The sequence below is a fragment of the Chaetodon trifascialis genome, chromosome 24 (genome assembly GCF_039877785.1).
Source record: "Chaetodon trifascialis isolate fChaTrf1 chromosome 24, fChaTrf1.hap1, whole genome shotgun sequence".
In the NCBI taxonomy this organism is placed as follows: Eukaryota; Metazoa; Chordata; class Actinopteri; order Chaetodontiformes; family Chaetodontidae; genus Chaetodon; species Chaetodon trifascialis.
The window spans coordinates 3247592-3267865 of NC_092079.1; the positions used below are offsets into that span (position 1 = coordinate 3247592).

Below are 20274 nucleotides of genomic sequence, written 5' to 3' on the forward strand. Positions count from 1 at the left end.
TGTTTCTCAGACAATTCGAATTATGTCCAAAAAGTTCCCATTTTGTCAAGGATTTTCAGCTTTTACTGTCAAAAAAGCATCACAAACTGTTATCACTTTTCCTTTCTTTGTGCTCCTCTCAATCATTTCGCAAGATTAAGTCTCACCTCTCAAGCAGATATGAGCAGCGCAGTGACACTCCTGTCATGGATAGCTTAGAATCCTCTTATTTACTGTGGATGAGAAAAAGGATGAGAAAAGGAGACTCATTTTTTACCATTTACTGTAGGTACACCTACAACAGCCGCCCAACCACCCTTTCAGCCACAGTATGTCTTTGATTATGTCTTCTTCGCTACCATCCGTGCGTTTCGTACAATGTGCTGTGAGTCCGCCTTTGAAGTACCTCTCTTGCATGCATTGTGCGTGCGTGTGCATCCATGATGTGCATGCGTGAAATCTCGGCTTCGTGTGCTGCCACATCTGTGTTTTGTACTTGTCTATTTACATAATTCTGCATGCAAATGGTCTCATGCCACTGCATGTAAGTGTGAGACGAGCAAACACATACTCTGCCGTTTTTTCCCCTCTCATCAGACAGCATGCAATTTAAACGCCAACCCCCCCCCCCCCTTGAAATTCATAGTACAATCGATTTTCAGATTTAGTCCCACTACTGTTTTATGCGGGGTGCTAGCCAAAGCAGGGTTCTGGGAGATAGCAGCCACAGAGTGTGATTCATTGGCCTCAGCAGTGCCATTTTTGTGTTAAACCTGTCAGTGTGCCAGGCCAGTGTCTGGATGCAGAGAGAGGGCGCGGGAGGGAGGGGCGGTTGACTTTTGCTGAGTCACTAAGCTTGCAGTGCTGGAGGGCTGACTGACTGCCTGCCTGCCTAGACAGCATGCAGAATGCGCCTCAGCTTTATGCTCGAGCAGCCACTGTAGCCGCAACTCACACAGGCATTTACAGGCTGTGTGACGCTGTGTGTTGCTGCTACAGCTTCTTTATGGCTGTATTAGAGTTGATAATTTAGTACAGTCACATCACAAATACAAAGCAAGGTCACAGATGTACAGTGTGGTGCTGTGCTTCACATAAATTGCAGCCGAATGGTGCAAAATGGTGGAGACAGGCAGGAGTGGGATTGCTCTATATTTCTTTTACAGTCTGGGTCTTATTATCAGAGCTTGTCTATCATTCATATGATTTTTCTCCTGCAGCTTTGTTGCTGAGATACGGATTCATGGACAGAGCTTTAAAGCACAGCTGGGGCGTTGTATGGAGCAGATTAAAGGGATGCTCTTCTCTAAATCGGGGGAGTCTTTGAGATGTGGGATGACTGAGTTATCGTAACTGACAAATGAAGGCCGTGAAAATAAGAACTTGTGAAATGCCAGAATTATCCCTTCACCGTTTTATCTCAACCAGTGATTCCCAGCCTGGGAGTTGGGTCATGAGATGATGCTCCACTATCTCCAACTTTTCTCCAATGCTTGTTTTCACATGAAATGCTCTTAAGGCTTTTATCAGCCATTCCAATAACACAACCCGAACAGCCAACAGGGAAGAATCACTCTTAACTACTTACCACTTAAACGCGACCTGTGAGGAGGTCAGAGCGTGGTCACAGCTGATCTGAAGCATCTGTCCTGGAAGTCAAAACAAAGATAGATGTCAGTGAACTCTTAATATAAATTCCATCTTGCAGGGCTGCAGTATTTATGCATGCATCTCTGTTTATGTCACATGTGCATGCAGGTGTAGAACACGGTGGATCATTTTGAGTACATGATTTATAACCATTATTCCCAACCAGGAGCACTCCAGCTGCTACGTCTGCAGAGTATGAAAATATCTATGGATATCTATATTATTCTCCCTGTAATATATTTGTGGCTAACATTTAGTAAAGCTTCTGTCACAAGAGCCAATCAGATGAGCAGTATTACCTTTCTAGTAGTGTCAGCTCCTGTTAAGCTGTACTGTAGCGCCGTTGCACTTCCGTCTTTGCACCTCTGGATTTCTTATGCAGTGAAATTGGATTCGGAACTGAGGCAGGAATGATGGCCATGACTGCAAAAACACGACTCTGGCTGGATAGAAATTGAATTTTTCTTTGGGCTCGTGTGGAGAGAATGAAGTAATGCGGTTGCCATGTATACAATGAGTCATAGCACTGAGCTGAAGTGAATATAATGAGAAAATGCTTGAGATAATGCAAAGCTCAGACACTCCTTCTGAGTTTGCGAGATGTCAATAGCGCAGGTGTGAAGGTGCTGGGGGGTAATAAGTTGTAAAGACCAGCAGACACTGCGCAGCAATATCAATGATATCGATAAGAGTGTGCTTGGTGATAAATGGCATGAGGTGAACTTTAAATTAGGAGGGTGATAAGTGGCACAGATCAGAGGGTGTTTGTGTTCAGCTTTGTGCGCGAGTGGAGATTTTTAAGACACCGGGTGGAGGTGGTCACAGTCAGCCTTCACTGCCTGTTTCCTCACCTGGAGCTGAGCGGGGAGCGGCCAGCAGCCCCCTCAGCACTGTGGTTTTAACCCCAGAGGCAGAGCTGGACCAGCGGACCAGCAGATGATGGAGGATGCGAGGGCGTCGATCTGTTATGAATCTGTCAAATTGTCCCAAGATCAGTCGGGGCGTGCTCAGAGGTGTTTGCAGTGGCCCCGTTGACTTCAAACTCGATCAAAAGTGTGAAGTTTAACTTCTTGACTGCGAAAAAAAAAGTGCTACATAATACATTGAAATTTTTCATGCTTATGGAAATTAAAATTACACAAATTTAAGCATTTAAATATGGGAAAATTCAACAAATACGTCACATTTTTTGCCTGAAAAGTGTGAGGGAGTCAGCTGTAATTTTGGCTCTCGTCTCGGAGCATTTCTCTGGTGATCGCCACAGCCCAGTCCCGAGCTGTCAATTAGTGATCCAGGAATAGATCTGTGCACCTGTGTGGCCCCTCAGTCGCCCAGCATGCACCTGAGGGACAGTGTCGGACAGAAGTTGAGTCCTGACACTAACACAGAGCTTCATTTGAGTCGTCATTAGAGCGGTTCTGTGCAGGTGACGGAGAGTTGAATAAAGTGTCACAGAAAACAAATAATGCCACAGTGTGATCGTGCGTTGTGGCACAGTGACAGTTCATATGTTCAGGTGATGCAGGAGAGGTTTGTGCTGACGTCAGTGAAGCGTCTGCTGTTTACTCAGACTTCAGGGATTAGACAGCAGGCTCAGTGACAGATTTGACGCGGAGCAGACCACACTTTTGAGTGTCTTCACACTTTGATGACTCAGGGCAGGAAATATAAAGCAGAATGCCAGATTACGGCTGAGGCGTCTGTTTCCTGCAGCGATGGAAAGATAAAGAAGCATTTCTGCAACAGTGTCAGATGGTGAACAAAAATCCATACTTTGAGTTATAATTGATAATTTTATTTGGTTGATACAGTAAGCACTGCTGGATCACTGTCTGTCCATGAACAATGCAGGCTTTAATGTTGTAAAAGGAAGAAAGAAACTGTGTTTACTCAGCCACTGCCGCCTCAGGTCTTTGAGATAAAACAAGCTGCAGCTTCCAGCATTCATCTGTTTACTGTCTGAGCAGAATTCCCCTCCATTAGTGTCACTATCCGCAATCTGGAGTCTCAAACTTTGACAAAGTTTTTGCAAAGAAATCCGCATGTATGTATGTTTTGACTCGTGACTTAGGCCCTCTAATTTTATTGGTGCAATATCTCCGAGGGCAAATCACTTTGATTCCAGCTGGCCGGGGTTAAAAAAATAGTTATTTTTGTTATCACTCTGCATGTTACTACATTAGACAGCTAATGCTAGCTATCTCCCTCCTTTATATGCAGTGGGACGAACAGTGGGAATCAGTGCTAATGTTAGCAAGCTAGGCAAGGCAGCCTCTGCTTTAGCGTGGAAGCTAGTTAGCCTAACTTGCTTGATAATATAAATTAGACAGCCTGAATATGGTGATCAGATGTTTATCATGTTCTGTTGCACTTGTCATTTCCCAAAATATATATTGCTAACCAATGAGTCATTGTTCAGCGTCATTGGCTCGTGGGACTTTCTGACAGAACCTGCCAGTATGCTAACAGTTAGCTGTCGTGCTGATAATTGCCCCCCCATCCTGATGAAAACACCGATGGACATACATGTGCATGAACATGTGGTACACTTAAGGGTCCCTGTTTGGGGGTTTGAAACTATGTCACCCTCAACATGAAGGCTGCTCCCAAATGAGAAATGAGAATTCAGGTTTGAGTTGGACTTAAAAATAAGAACAAAGGCAGTTCAGTGTGCAAATTGTCATAAATATTTATTTATTCAATTGAGAATTATTACAATCTTATGGTCTGCAAGAACGTAAATGAGCTCAATACCAACACCAACCTCTCCGTTATAAAGCTATTCTTTAAAATTATTTGTTCATTGGTTTGTGGAATGCTCCTCCTTGAACTGCCACCTTATCGTGGTGGAGGAGTTTGAGTACCCGAATGATCCTAGAGGCTATGTTGTCCGGGGCTTAATGCCCCTGGTAGGGTCTCCCAAGGCAAACAGGTTCTAGGTGACGGGTCAGACTAAGAGCAGTTCAAGAAGCCCCTTATGAAAGAAATTAAAGCAAGGAAGCGTACGTCGCCCGGATTGGCGTCACCGGGGCCCCGCCCTGGAGCCAGGCCTGGGGTTGGGGCTCGCAGGCGAGCGCCTGGTGGCCGGGTCTTTGCCCACGGGACCCGGCCGGGCACAGCCCGAAGGAGCGACGTGGGCCCGCCTTCCCGTAGGCCCACCACCCGCAGGAAGGATCAGAAGGGGCCGGTGCTATGTGGAATGGGTAGCAGTCGTGGGCGGGGGCCCCGACGACCCAAATCCTGGACAACGACTCTGGCTATGGGGACATGGAATGTCACCTCACTGTGGGGGAAAGAGCCTGAGCTAGTGCGGGAGGTTGAGCGGTACCGGCTAGAGATAGTCGGGCTCACCTCCACGCACAGTCTGGGCTCGGGAACCCAACTCCTTGAGAGAGGCTGGACTCTCTTCTACTCTGGAGTTGCCCGCGGTGAGAGGCGGCGAGCTGGTGTGGGCTTGCTTATAGCCCCCCAGCTCAGCCGCCATGTGTTGGAGTTCTCCCCGCTGAGCGAGAGGGTCGCTTCCCTGCGCCTTCGGGTTGGGGATAGGTCTCTCACTATTGTTTCGGCCTACGGGCCGAACAGTAGCGTAGAGTACCCGGCCTTCTTGGAGTCCCTGGGAGGGGTACTGGAAAGTGCTCCAACCGGGGACTCCATTGTTCTGCTGGGAGACTTCAATGCTCACGTGGGCAGCGACAGTGACACCTGGAGGGGAGTGATTGGGAGGAACGGCCTCCCCGATCTGAACCCGAGTGGTGTTCTGTTATTGGATTTCTGTGCTAGTCACAGTTTGTCCATAACGAACACCATGTTCGAGCATAAGGGTGTCCATCAGTGCACGTGGCACCAGGACACCCTAGGCCGGAGGTCAATGATCGACTTTGTAGTCGTATCATCTGACCTTCGGCGGTATGTCTTGGACACTCGGGTAAAGAGAGGGGCTGAGCTGTCAACTGATCACCACCTGGTGGTGAGTTGGATTCGCTGGCAGGGGAAGAAGCGGGACAGACTTGGCAGACCCAAACGTACCGTGAGGGTCTGTTGGGAACGTCTGGCGGAACCCGCTGTCAGGGAAGTTTTCAACTCCCACCTCCGGGAGAGCTTCAACCAGATCCCGAGGGAGGTTGGAGACATTGAGTCCGAATGGACCATGTTCTCCACTTCCATTGTTGATGCAGCCGTCCATAGCTGTGGCCGTAAAGTCGGCGGTGCCTGTCGTGGCGGCAACCCCCGAACCCGGTGGTGGACACCGGAAGTAAGGGATGCCGTCAAGCTGAAGAAGGAGTCCTATCGGGCCTGGTTGGCTCATAGGACTCCTGAGGCAGCTGATGGGTACCGGCAGACCAAGCGTGCGGCAGCTCGGGCGGTTGTAGAAGCAAAAACTCGGGTCTGGGAGGAGTTCGGGGAGGCCATGGAGGAGGACTACCGGTTGGCCTCGAGGAAATTCTGGCAAACCGTTCGGCGCCTCAGGAGGGGGAAGCAGCTTTCTGTCAACACTGTTTACAGTGGAGGTGGGGAGCTGTTGACCTCGACTGGGGATATTGTCGGGCGGTGGAAGGAATACTTCGAGGATCTCCTCAATCCCTCTGTCATGTCTTCCGTAGAGGAAGCAGAGACTGGGGACTTGGAGGTCGATTCATTCATCACCGGGGCTGAAGTCACTGAGGCAGTTCGCAAGCTCCTCGGTGGCAAAGCGCCGGGGGTGGATGAGATCCGCCCTGAGTACCTCAAGTCTCTGGATGTTGTAGGACTGTCTTGGTTGACACGCCTCTGCAGCATCGCGTGGCAGACGGGGACAGTGCCTCTGGACTGGCAGACTGGGGTGGTGGTCCCTCTTTTTAAAAAGGGGGACCGGAGGGTGTGTTCCAACTATCGGGGGATCACACTCCTCAGCCTCCCTGGTAAAGTCTATTCCAGGGTACTGGAGAGGAGAATCCGGCCGATAGTCGAACCCCGGATTCAAGAGGAACAATGCGGTTTTCGTCCTGGCCGTGGAACACTGGACCAGCTCTATACCCTCCACAGGGTGCTTGAGGGTTCATGGGAGTTTGCCCAAACAGTCCACATGTGCTTCGTGGACTTGGAGAAGGCATTCGACCGTGTCCCTCGCGTCATTCTGTGGGAGGTGCTCCAGGAGTATGGGGTTGGAGGCCCTCTGTTGAGGGCTGTACAGTCCCTGTACAACCGGAGCAGGAGCTTGGTCCGCATTGCCGGCAGTAAGTCGGACCTGTTCCCAGTGCATGTTGGACTCCGGCAGGGCTGCCCTATGTCACCGGTTCTGTTCATCATTTTTATGGACAGGATTTCTAGGCGCAGCCAGGGGCCGGAGGGGGTTCGGTTCGGGGGCCGGCAGATTTCGTCTCTGCTTTTCGCGGATGATGTTGTCTTGTTGGCTTCCTCGAGCCAGGACCTTCAGCATGCGCTGGGGCGGTTCGCAGCCGAGTGTGAAGCAGCTGGGATGAGAGTTAGCACCTCCAAGTCCGAGGCCATGGTTCTCGACCGGAAAAAGGTGGCTTGCTCCCTTCAGGTTGGAGGAGAGTTCCTGCCTCAAGTGGAGGAGTTTAAGTATCTTGGGATCCTGTTCACGAGTGAGGGAAGGATGGAACGTGAGATTGACAGGCGGATCGGTGCAGCGGCTGCAGTAATGCGGTCACTGTATCGGTCTGTCGTGGTAAAGAAGGAGCTGAGCCGAAAGGCGAAGCTCTCGATTTACCGGTCAATCTACGTTCCGACCCTCACCTATGGTCATGAACTTTGGGTCATGACCGAAAGAACGAGGTCCCGGATACAAGCGGCTGAAATGAGTTTCCTCCGCAGGGTGGCGGAGCGCTCCCTTAGAGATAGGGTGAGGAGCTCTGTCACCCGGGAGGAGCTCAGAGTAGAGTCGCTGCTCCTCCGCATCGAGAGGAGTCAGCTGAGGTGGCTCGGGCATCTCTATCGGATGCCCCCTGGACGCCTCCCTAGGGAGGTGTTCCAGGCATGTCCCACCGGGAGGAGGCCCCGGGGAAGACCCAGGACACGCTGGGGTGACTACGTCACTCGGCTGGCCTGGGAACGCCTCGGGATCCCCCCGGAAGAGTTGGAGGAAGTGTCCGGGGAGAGGGAAGTCTGGGCGTCCCTGCTCAGACTGCTCCCCCCGCAACCCGGCCCCGGATAAGCGGAAGATAATGGATGGATGGATGGATGGTTTGTGGAATGACGAGTTCAGATGATTTTTTAATTCCTTTTCATACAGTGTATTACAGTATAATGAGTGGAAATGTGTTCTTGTCACAGCAAGATGAGGATGGTTCTCACATGTATACATGAAACGTTTAGGTTTGGGATGCCGTGTTGCAGAAAATGAAATGAAAGGCACGGTGAATTAATTAAAATTGATGGATTGTAACTGCTTTGGTCAGTCATCCATGATTTGTTGCCCTACTGTAATTGCTGCTTTAATGTTTGCACTACATTGCATTTTATTATGCAAGCAAGCACATTTTTCCCCTCTTTGTCTTTGTTGTGCCGGGTAAAATATATACGCATCACGGTTGGGTTACGGATATTTTGATTATGCAGACTTTGGAGGAGACAACACAGTTTGTGTTATTGACATGTAGAGAGCACTTCAGTTTCAAACACTGGAGCGGCTGCCATCTAATTAAGTGTGATCTCGCAGTACTCCATCTTAACTCCCCAACAAACAACAAGCCGGTGGGCTTCAAAAGCTACAGGGCTTTGGAAGCGAGCGCACCTGACTTTGTAAAGGGGCGGGGGGATGCATCTGTTTGGTCTTCGAGCAGTTTCTCTACATCCTTCCCATGCAAACAAGATGATTTCTACAACAGAGCAGGTATCGAATGAATTGCCAAGGAGTCCATCAGCAGCTCTGTTAGAGTGTCCTTGACAAAGACTTCCACATTGTACGCTCGCTGTAAGATCCTGGGTGTCAGCTATGATAAAATGTGCTTACAGAAGGAACAATGTAAATGTAAAGATTTAGATAAAGAGTGTAAACACCCCCCCTCCCCGGGACATGCTGTGGTTCAGGCCCCAGGCCATCTAATTTATCTCTCTGCAAAGCAGGGATTGCAGTCAGCCTTTATGGCCTGCCTTAGATGGTCTTCTGCTTAATTAACGTCAGTAGAGGAAAGAACAAGACGCCCCTGCTGAGCTTTGGTGTCACTTGGAAGCTTACATATTACAAACACACATCTGCATACACACTCTGATATCTCCCTGGGCCAACATGAGGTGCACACAGCTGCTGGCTCCCACAGCATTAAACCAGGAGTATTTCTGTTTACTTTGTGCCCCAAACATTGTAAAATGTAACTTCTCTCTCATGATATGCAATTGTTGAACAGTAACAGTAGACAAAGGCTTTAAATACTTCCTGCACACTGGTTAAAACTGCACAAACAAAACAAGATCAAGGCTGCAGGTTTGGTCTTTTCGGGCTGTCCCTACTGTCCATATGCAAAGCTACGCTCTTGTCTGATCAACCCAAAGCGCCAGTGTGTAGCTGTGGTGGAGTCTCTTTTGTTATTTTTCTGTTGTTTGTTGGAACTGGGAACTGGGATGAAGGTGTCCGACTCCTGAGCCTGAGGAACATCGCAATGTTCCAGCACAAAAAGCTGCACTTTTTTCATGTCGGCTCTGTGAGATTTTTATTAATTGTTTCCGTTTAAAGGCGAGGCCAGCGGGGATTTAAAGGAGCCAACAAATCAAAATCAAAATGTCTGATTTGTCTTATTCGGCCCATTCTTCCTTCCTCCACTTGATCTGGTCATTTTTGTTGATTTTAGCTGTGAGTTGGGGATCAGATGTGTTTGTAGCTGGCAAACAATGAATGAAATTTAATTTCAGATTCTGCATGCGTTCATGTGTTTACTACAAATTAAAATAATCGAGCCCCCCAATGAGCCCCAGCAAGATGGATGTCAAGCACCAGGTATTGTTCAGTTATTTAACAACCCTCATTCTACATAGTTCTATACGCCCAAAGTGAAACTGAGAACCTCGATTAATTACTGTGGACATGATTAAGAAGTTAACATCATGTAAACGGTGGGAGATTTGTGTGATTTGATCAGGTGCCTGTGGAGATTACACTTCACTTAACACGCCAGAGAAAGAGTAAAAAAAATGCAGGAGGTGACATTACAAACACTTACTTCTCGCTCGTTTTAGCCTGCGCTAATCCCCAGTGTATCAACCTTTTAATGACGAACTGCAGTGATATGTTGGTGCGTTCCCTGGAGGGCGAGAGGAAACAGCAAGCGGCAGAATCTTTCTATATGTTGAGAAAACCTCCCCATCTGAACATAAGTCCAATCTGGGCTTGCATGAAGCTAATGGGACATGAAATTAGCTCCACTGCACAGGAACTTTAACATCCACCAATCAGCCAAAGGGGAACCCCCTCTGGCCAATTGCAATATTTGGGCTTATTAGGTAGAGTATCATGCAGGGCTACTGTTTTACATTCATGATCTCACCCACTGAAAATCTCCCTTGGAGTTGGCAAACATCTAGGAAGTCTATTTGGGAGTGATTTTGTGCTCATATAGAATGGCTTTTAAAATTGACAATTCACTGTTTATGTAATAAGAAAAATCCAATATTGTGAAACAGCATTGAAACCGCGATCGCATGCTTGAACTTTCTACTGCGGCATACATGAGGACACCTTTAAATAGAGGTGTAATTGAGATATAAATGCTGTGTTAAGCGGTCCATCATATCAGTTGTGGACTGTACTGACTGTCTAATTTGGTTCAAGGTGAATAAAATCCACATTAAATACCACAATGATGGACATTTTAGCCTGAATTCCACTCATAGAACAAGATATTTTATCTCAAAATTAAGTTATTTGGAGTATGTTCTCTGTCAGGGAACGTGAAGCCTTGAAAATGTGAATTATTTACTGTTTCATGGCTAAGAGAGGGAGTGGAGCAGGGCTTTGAGTTAAAAGGCGCAGATGGATGGATGGTTTATGTTTCTCATGCACGGCGGTGAACGAGTCTTGAATGATTAACAGGAGCTTGAAGTACGACACAGTCAGAAGCAGCACAACCCTGTGAACTCAGGAAATGAGTAGCCCTCAGCTAAAGTGTGCTCACCGGCCTGCTGTTAGCCTGATACAGATCACCTTAAAGCACACTGAGGAGGATCACACCTCCATCTGCCTTCTCCGCCCGTGACCCAATCCCTCATTCCCAAATCTCTTGATAGAATCCGACAAATCCACGCTGGATGCACAAAATACGAGGACACAAGCATGAGATGAATCCAGGTAAAAGCTCCAGCCGCCTCAATGATTTCCTTTATTAAACCTTGACCAATCCCAAAAGTTGGAGAAGAGAGATTTTGAAGCTTTGACGTGCAAAAGGCTGCGACTCAATACTTTCCTCATATTTATTAGCAGCAAGCGGTTGCAGGGGGACAAACGGCCTTGAGACGTCCCCCGTGGAAATTTCAGAACATGGTTTTATTACCAAAGTGAAAAGACAAAAGGCCAGAACCTTTTGTCTTCCTGTTTCCACTTGGGTCTAGTTTCACAATAAGTGCTGTCTGTCAGTATTTTCATTCGTGGATTAATTCTCGTAAATCAGAAGCTTCCAACTCTGCAGACATCGTGCAAAAAACAATGAGTGACCTGCGAAAGCACGGAGGGAGGATTTATGTAGCTTTCATTTAAATAGCTACTGCCTAATTGTGGGCCATTTTAAATGTGCAAGTACAGCATGATTGGAAGTAGAATTAGAATATAAATGTGGATAATTAAAACAAAGCACATAGCTCATAAACTCTAATACACAGAGGAAATTGCCAGTGTTTAAGTCACATTATGTCGCTGGGTCTATTCTAGTTTTGACCCAGTCACTGTTGTAACTGCATTAGGATGAAGTAGCATTGTGTGCTGAATGCAGATAAAAGCTCTTACACATCATATCACTGGAAGCACAGGCTGGGCAGATTTTCATCTGGTGGCCACATTATCATAAAGACAAAGCTGTGATGTCCTTCTGCTGAAACAAGATTCGTGGGGGATGAGATGAAGAAGCGCTCCTGAGATGAGGCAGTCAGCCAATCCAATGGCTCATGCTTAATAACATATGCATGTATATTAGATTTTTTTTTCTCCCTCGCCTCTAAGTGAATCAAATCAAAAGCAAATGGGAGATGCGCCAGCTCTGATGTTATTCAGGTCGACGCAGGCGGGAAAGTGAGAGCGCAGCACTGAAAATCCAGCGACATCCAGCCAAGCTAAGAGGACAGTGAGCGGAGCGGAGCCACTGCTGATGCTCTGACTGTGACATTTGCTGACATAGTTTGATAAAATGCTGAATTTCTCCCCTCCGGGTTTCTTTAAGGAGTCTTCTTCATGTTTGATATTGCACTCCCATAAAGTTGAAGGACAGATGTTGAAAAGAACAGTCAAAACTGAAGCAGCGGATGCAGAGATAGCTTTTCTTTTAGTCCCTGGTGTTGGTCAAACTCCAAAAATGCTGTGTCATCGCTCTACATCTCCCATGACCCTTCATTTGACCCTCCCTGCCTGGTCAATACCCTTCAAACTCCAGGCCCCTGTTTCTGTAACACACTGGTGGCACAAGTGGTAACACAGCTAGAAGGTCCCGGTTCGAATCCCGCTGTGGGTGCTGGTGGCGTGTCCTCCACCATGCCTTCAGTGCCTGCTCGAGGAAAAAGGGGGCCTTTCTGTGTGTAGTTTGCATGTTCTCCCCGTGTTCACCCGGGATTTCCTCCTTAAAAACCCCCACTAAAAACATGCAAGAAGATCACCACCTGACCAATGGTGACAAACAGGAACTGGGTCGGATGGCAGCCCACCGCTTCTGGTCTGCCGCAGAGGAAAAACAACCAGGATAGGATAAATGAGGAGGACATGTCTCCAGGCTAAAGCTGAGCTAAGGGTGCCCTGATGACATCATTATGATGTCATCCAGCTGTTTTATCATTATGTGAAATTAGGGTGCCCCTTTAAACTGATTATATGCACATAAAAAAATCAAATGATCAAAGTCTGAAAAGTAGATTTCAACACAGAGTCCCTCCAGAGGATAAGTAACTCATGCAGGACCTGACTGAAGCCGATATTCGTGGCGTAAATTAGCGAACAAATCTATCATTAATGGAATCATCAAATGGGTGGTTTGCTTCAGGCTGCAGATACTCTTCGAATAGATTTTGTTTGAATAAGTCAGTGTTGACTTTCTCAGAATTTAATTTAAAGAAGGCCATGACCTTTACCTGACGTTGACCAGCTGCTTTGAGTTGCCTCCATAGACTTTTTTGAACTTTGTTATTTGTTATTATGCACAACTGTACAAAAGTTGGGAATCACCTGTTTTTCTTCTTTCCATCAATTATGGCTATTTCAACATGAATTCAGTTACTGATATTTGAACCTGAAACTTCAGCTGATGTCCACACAGGGACCACAGATCATTACAGACGCATGACGCAGCAGCTGGGCTCTAAATCTTTGGGATCCAGTTGTCCTGCAGTGTCCTCAGTGGTTGTTGTGTTGTTGAACAGGTTTGTTGTTTTCAGTCGATAGTTTATTGAGCTGCTATTCCAATGGTGCTAACCCTGGACTGACCTTCTACTTCTATTTTGAAAGAACAGTTTTGCGAAAGCAACACGGCTGTTAATTCCAGCTTGTCACAGACATTATTGTGCACTTGACAGTGAAACAGGAACCTGCACAGATTCTGATGCTGAGCTTCCACTTTCTTTCACCAAGGACTGCTGATGTCTCTCTTCTTTCTTTCTGCCCTTGCAGCCGTCTGCCTGGTTGAACCATTGTACGGCGTTTTTTTTTTGTTTGTTTTTTTGCAAACCCTTCATGCAAAATAACATGTATTTGCGCAGAGAGCTTTCTGCAACGTCAAAGCATGAAGGAGTGTTCAAAAATATAGAGTAGCTCTCTGAGCCATCTGACTGCACTGAATCCAGCTTTTCAATGCGATTTCAAACTTTTGAACGGTTGTGTACGTTATTACGTTGACAGAATGTATTTGCTGTCGTGACTTCGGATGTGCCTGAACGAAAACTGAAAAACAGGCTTCTCTGTTGTCTTTATATTCTTTCAGCATTCATAGAAATGCATTAAGAAGTTGTTCCTTGTGAAACAGACAGCCTAACTACTTTAATTTGTACCGCTGCTTTTCCATTCCAGAGTGAGCCACCTTTCTTTAGGCTTTTGTGCAGCCCTGCAGAGGCATTTATATTTAATATCCCTGCTGCCTTTTCACTTCAATTAAATCCAGCCTTATTAATCCCAGTGGGGGCAACTCATTCACGTGCCAAAAGGTCTAAAAGGTGATTACTGGTGGGCTTGAAAGTAGGAAAGAACAAGTTTTGTGGAGAAAATCATGAAGCCCACTCTGTCTCTTTGCAGCAATTTAGGTAGCATTTACTGTATGCGCCTGCTTCATACAAAAACACCCTCTAAGTGGTCACCCTCGAGTCTGTGCCTGCTCACATCAGTTGTACATGTGCTTTAAGTTCCTGCAATTACCCAACAGGGAGGCGCTGCAAATCTCACATTCACCTCTTTTTCTTTTACTGCAGGAAGCTACCGCTGAAGGAAGAAAATGGAAAAGAGTCTCTCAAGCCGGATACGATTGAAATCAAAGTGCACAGTGACAACAGCATCCACACAAAGCCCGACGACAGCAAAGCGTAAAAGGGTCGGCCGCCTCGCCACCAAAAGAACATTCGGATCACGAGACCAAAACCCAGAGAAACTACAACACTGGAAAATAGTGGAGTAAAATACCATATCTGTTTATAACAATGCCCCAGTGAAAGGCATGTGTAAATACAAATACTAGGGAGAAAATAGAAAGAGAGAAAGGGTCAACCTTTTAGACACCCTGAGTGATAAATGTATCATGTTCTTAAAAACATGGCATCAGTGGAAAGCTTGTTGATCAATGATTGTATTTTATTTGCCTCACTTTTCGTCCTGTCCGCTCATTTGTTCTGTTTTACAACCCACATAAGACTTTCATGCAGTTTAATGGTGACAAATCATGTCTCCACCCCCCTCCCCCCTTTATGACTGCTCACACCACCACAAATGCAAGCAAAGCTACTATGCTAGCGCGCCCCAAAGCTCACACCGCTAATGCTCTTTGCTCTTTTTTTTTTTTTTTTTGTCAGAGCGAATGCGTGGGCTGACCCTCGCTGCGGATATCACAATTTAAACCCAACCACCTGAGTGTTACACTGCAGCAGCCTCCTCATGCCTTTAATAGCCGGCCCAGGTATCTGGCTGAGGCAAATGTTTCAAGCTAGCTGGCTTCAGGAGCAAAAGGTAAACCACTCTTAATGAGGTTTTATTGCTTCGGGAAAACCTTATGATGCACGGTTCTTTCGGGAGGTGTTTATTCCTGGTAGCACTTCAAGGGTGAAAAACTGTAGAAAACATCCATTATTAGGAGGAATTTGGTCTTGATATTTGATGAGGCTGAAGGGCTATTGTGGATTTTGGTTTGTGTTGCAGGAAAACAAACAAAAATCAGGAAAAAAAAACAAAAAGAAAGAATGTGTTGCAGTCGATCACATGTGCATTGATTTTGAAGCCTTTTATATCGACACTGAATATTGTCTCATTCTCTAACATGTTTTATTCGTCTGTGTTCAAACTGCATATGATGTACAGTCCAGTAAAACGCTGCACTGTCCCCGACAAACGTACCCCCCCACACCCACCCCCCCCCCGACTGGTGTCATGTGATTGTTGCTGTCTGTAGGAGAAGCAGACTGGAGGCAGGGCGGCAGACGAGCAAAGGTACGCTGACGAGAGCAAAATCAACACGTGTGTGTTTTTAATGACGAGCACTGATTTCTTCGTTTGTCTCAGATCTGCCTCAGATGCATTTTTAAACCCTTTTTCAGTTCCTGGTCTGATCGCTGTTCTCTCTGATGTTGTCATGTGTTGTACATAGGTGAAAAAAAAGAGTATTTTACAAAGCTTTTATGTAAATATACCCTAAAGGATGTGTCTTTTTTCAAAATACAACAGGCTTGTTTTTTTTGTTTCCTTGTTTCTTTTTTTTTGTTGTTGTGAACGCTCCTCAGACGAAAAGCTGTTTTTGTTTCTTCTCCTGTTGTGTTTTGGTCCAAAGTTCAGTGATGGTGTAATATTGCTTTTTGTAGTTATTTGCTTTCCCTTCAGAAAATCCATGCCCTAAAGCTATTTCATGGCATTTCAATGGAGACAGTAATTACGGCATTAGTGTGCCTTCTCGTTTTTTTTTTTTTCCCTCCCCCCTTGTGGCCCAATGCCGCTGCAGCACTCTAGACCATCAAATGAATCTTTGATCGCTGCTTTTTGCCACAGAATGTGTCAGACAATTGAATTTTGTTGTGAATTCTGGGAAATGTAGTCTAGACACTGGACGGAAATAGACACAACTACCTAGTACAACTGGATGCCAGGTTGATGCTGGAAACTCAAGTGTGCAAAATTGAATGCGTCATCCCATGAGTGTGTGTGTGCGTGTGTTTGTGTGTGTGCGTGTGTGCCTGCGTATACATGCATGGATGGGTGAACACACTTGTCTACATGAATCAGGTTGCGTGTATGTCTGATGAATGTATTTGCACACACTGGAAGTCATCTGTGTATATGTGTGTGCCCAGTTTGATTTTTCACAATAAGAGTCTCCCAATTTCAAATATTCTCCTCAATTTAAGAGTTGAGAAGTCAATACTTTGCTATTCTGGCGTTAGTTTTGTTTTAATTTACTGGTTTATTCTGTTATTGGATGAAAGTTCCTGATTGAGTCCATTCTTCATACCCATGGTGCATTGTGCAGCTCCGCGAGTTGTGTGGGTTATGACCACGTGCGAATGTCCGAGTGTGTTCCTCTGAGTGTCGAGTGAGTCTCAGAGTGCGCTCTGATAGGTAGAACCTGATTATGTAGTTCTCGACAGTGATTAATTCCCCAGGCTGCAGCACTCCACGCAATTGACTGCGAGCCCCCTCGCCCCCTGCTGCCGCCGCTCCCTCACCGCCATCCCCCACCTCTCAGACTCCGTTGGTTTTTATCTCAGACCTCATAGCGCTGGCTTTGTTTTCTCACAGTGAGCCCTTGTACCCGCATATCTCAAATGGATGGTCCTGCCATGGAGTGGTTCCGCTGCCTGTTACAATGACTGTAAATATGGGAGCATAGTGCCTGGAGGCTATACGATTTGTACATGTTCTTTTGTATTTGAATATGAGTCTAAATACCCCCCCCCAACCCCTTATCCTCTCCTCCCCCCTCTCGTCGTCCCCTCCTCTCTGTCTCCTCCACCATCCCTCGGTCCTTTTTCTGTAGGGGGTATAACAGGTGTGTTTGAGGTCAGTGTACAGTATGTGTCCTCTTTGTCCCCATGCTCCCTGTGTCCCTTGGACTGTCCCCCGCTGAGTGTGCTTTGTGCAGGAGGTGGGAACTATTGATGTCTCTCTGTACGTACCTGTGGAACACTTGTGACTCCTGTCATTTGCCGCTGTAAATAAACATGTCCTGGTAGAAGAGAGTGAGACGTTGTCATTTGTCGTTTCATTTTTTCTATTTTTTTCTCTCCGGCTTATATGTGGGCGTCCTCGTGTATTTTAGAGTTGTCACTGCGATCGGGTGTGATATGGAGCCAGGCGATGCTTTGTCATAAAAGTAGGTTGAAGAGAGATGAAATGACGGAAGCTACAGCCAGCAGCTAGTTAGCTTAGGTTAGCATAATACCTGGAAACATGAGGGAAACAGCTAAGCATATATCCCTGTTACAGTAAAAAAATCCTACCAGCACCTCTAAAACTCACTAAACACATGATATCTTGTTTGTTTAATCCGTCCAAAAACTGAGGTGTTAAAACCTCAAGTTTTGGTTGTTCACCTACCCACTTCGCTCCAAAGATATAACGTGAGTCAAGCTAGTTGTTTCCAATCATAAGCTAAGCTAATTGGCTGCTGGATGTAGCTTCCTCGTTTTCTCCTTTAAAACGCCATTGAACATGGCGACATGTTGGTCTCAAGATGACCGCCACCCAACTCACTTGACCAATAAGCATCTTCCTTTTCACCTATACAGCCGGCAAGAGCCAACGAGGGCCTGCGTTGAAAGCAAAACGAAGATATGCTGCATCAAGGATATTACACAGGTTTGAAGCGATTAATGGCATCAGTATAATGATAAATATACCCAAAATATGAGTATAGATACAGACAATATGTATTCTTTTCAGTTTTGTTGAGCTTGGACTGAGGTAAGGCTTCACAATGTGGTCCCAGTGTATTTTCCAGCTAATGGGACTCCAGGCATGAACAAAAAAAAAAAAAAAAAAATTCAGGCAGAAATAAAAACCTTCCACTTCACTGTGTTACCTTTCAAAAGAGCAAAATCATGCATATATTCCAAATGGTTCAAGAAGAGCTTTCAATTTGGTTTGGGTATACCTTGGATAAGCATTTTAGGCTAATTTTAATGGTGAAAGGTTTCAATTATTCATACAGGGCAACAGTTTATCTGCTTACACCAGTAGTTCTCAAACTTTTTCTACCATGCCCCCCTTCAGAGGCTAAAAGTTTATACTCCCCATCCCTCAATGTTTATCAGCCATGACAAATGCAATGTGAAGCAAATAATAAAAAGGATCCAAAGGATTTTAGTGAAATGAAATCAGCACGATAGCATCGGCGAGGGCTTGTTTTTTGTGACTTTTCACTTTCAGATAACTTAAAAGCTGATTTATTTTGTGGTTTTTCAAGCATTCATTTGTAATGTGTGAAACATGCACGATTCAGTCCAGAGCTCATTTCATTCATGTGACAGTAAAAGAAACGGAAGAGATTAGATAAAGGAGCTTGAAACAAACCGTCAGATGAAGTTCACGTTTTTTTCCTGGGCTGCACGATGAGGTAATGTAACACTGACCACCACGGGGGAAAAGATACTGGCGTAGATACTGATACTGGGTGAATATTTCATTATAATCCTCTGCATTGTAATGGGCTGCTGTAGTCTGGTGCAGCTGTGAGATAAAAGCTGACTTCTCCACAAAGACGCAACTTTAATAGCTTTTAATTTTTGCCGTTGAAGTCGGCAGAGCTCATTTTTCCAGAGGACAGACAGCTATTTTCATCAAGGTCATTCCTAAACCTCCATTACTCCCGTTTTAAATGGTAACTGCGTTGCATCTAAATCTGGCCTCGCTTTCTTGAAACAGTAGAAGCTTTAATGATAAAAACCAGAAAGACGGAGAAGCTGCTCAAAGGAGGAATTAAAACAATTCTGAATAGCATGGAGGAGCCACGGCGTTCCTTAACAAAGCTGCCCCCTCTTCAGCACTCATTTGAAGTCGGCAGATAACGTTTCTCAGACGTCGAGGGAAGCAGCAGGCTGCCTGTTGGATCCTGGCTGCGAGGGCCTCTGTTAACAGGAGGAACAAACTTCAACTTTTGTCTCCCACAGGGGCTCAAAGGAAGCCTGCACATCAAACACAGAGTCTCATTTGGATGAAGAGATGCAGAGAGGAGGCCGCTCTGGGGGTGGAGGGGCGCCGGGTGGGGATGACAATCGCAGGAAGAAAATAAAAGACTCTGCTTCAGTTTGTCACGTGGTAGCCTGACAGTCTGCTACAGGTGATTGCTTTTCCCCCTACAAATGTTGGACCGCGCTGAGGCTCGCACATAAGCAAACACTGTGTTTTAGTCCTATGGAGCCACACACCACGTGGAGAGATAGCGCAGTAAGCCTTCAGGTAATATTTCTCCCCTAATCTTTCCGTTTGCAGAGGCTCCCATGATACTGCACACTGACAGCACCTTAATCCCAACTATGAGAGAAGTTTGGGAGGAAATCTCCACGCCATTGTTGATGCCTCTCTCTCTCTTATGTGCTCACAAGCATGTGTGCACTTAAATGCCTCCTGCCAGGCGTCTGGACGCAGAATTCCACGGTGAGACGGACACACGAGCCAGTTTCGAAAACTTTCCGAGGAAGTGGAGCTTCCCGTCAAACTCTTAGCCACGCGGGCTAATCCAGCAGAGAGCTTTTTGGCAGGTCCAACCCTCCGCTTCTGTAATCTGCTTGTTTTCAGGCTCTCCCCGCAGAGGTCCGACACGCCTCTGATTTGACAGGAGAGGAGATGGGAAGCGGCAGGTGTGTGTATGCGTGAATTAGAGGTAATGCTCATTGAAGAAGGATGACACAATAAATCTGTCATGGCAGATTAGAGTATTGTTGCACTTTTCTCCTGCTCGAGAATTTCACCTGTGTCGCACTTCTGGCCACGCCCAGTGGTGATGTAATGCTCCATCACAGTGCAGCGGTACATCACTGGTGTACTGAATGTTTTTTCACATGCAGTAAAATGCATTGTGTGTACCCTTGAAGCATGAATAAGATGTTGCAATGCATTTTATTCAGTCAATTTTGGAAGTATTTGTATCGTTTACATCCATATTTCAGCCTGCAGTTAGCACCAGGACAGTGAACCGCATCAGCTTGTGCAGAAAATGTGCGCTAAGAAACAAACTGAGCGAGGTCTTGCTAACAAAAACGTCGCTCCACAGCTGCACTAGCCTTCAAAAACTCCTCAGGGAACCTTAACGATGGAGGATGGATGCTTTTATTCGC

At 46.2% G+C, this 20274-nt stretch overlaps 1 protein-coding gene across 2 annotated transcripts in view; it reads left to right on the forward strand.

The window, feature by feature from the left end:
- The window catches only part of LOC139327813 (neural cell adhesion molecule 2-like), a 282545-nt gene extending 265367 nt beyond the window's left edge, over window positions 1-17178 (forward strand). For both annotated transcript variants that reach the window (XM_070957814.1, XM_070957815.1), the window contains exon 17: window positions 14215-17178. In XM_070957814.1, the coding sequence (XP_070813915.1) occupies window positions 14215-14329 (115 nt within the window). In that variant the 3' untranslated portion in view covers window positions 14330-17178. The remainder of the gene's footprint in view (window positions 1-14214) is intronic.
- The last annotated feature ends 3096 nt before the right edge of the window (window positions 17179-20274 follow it).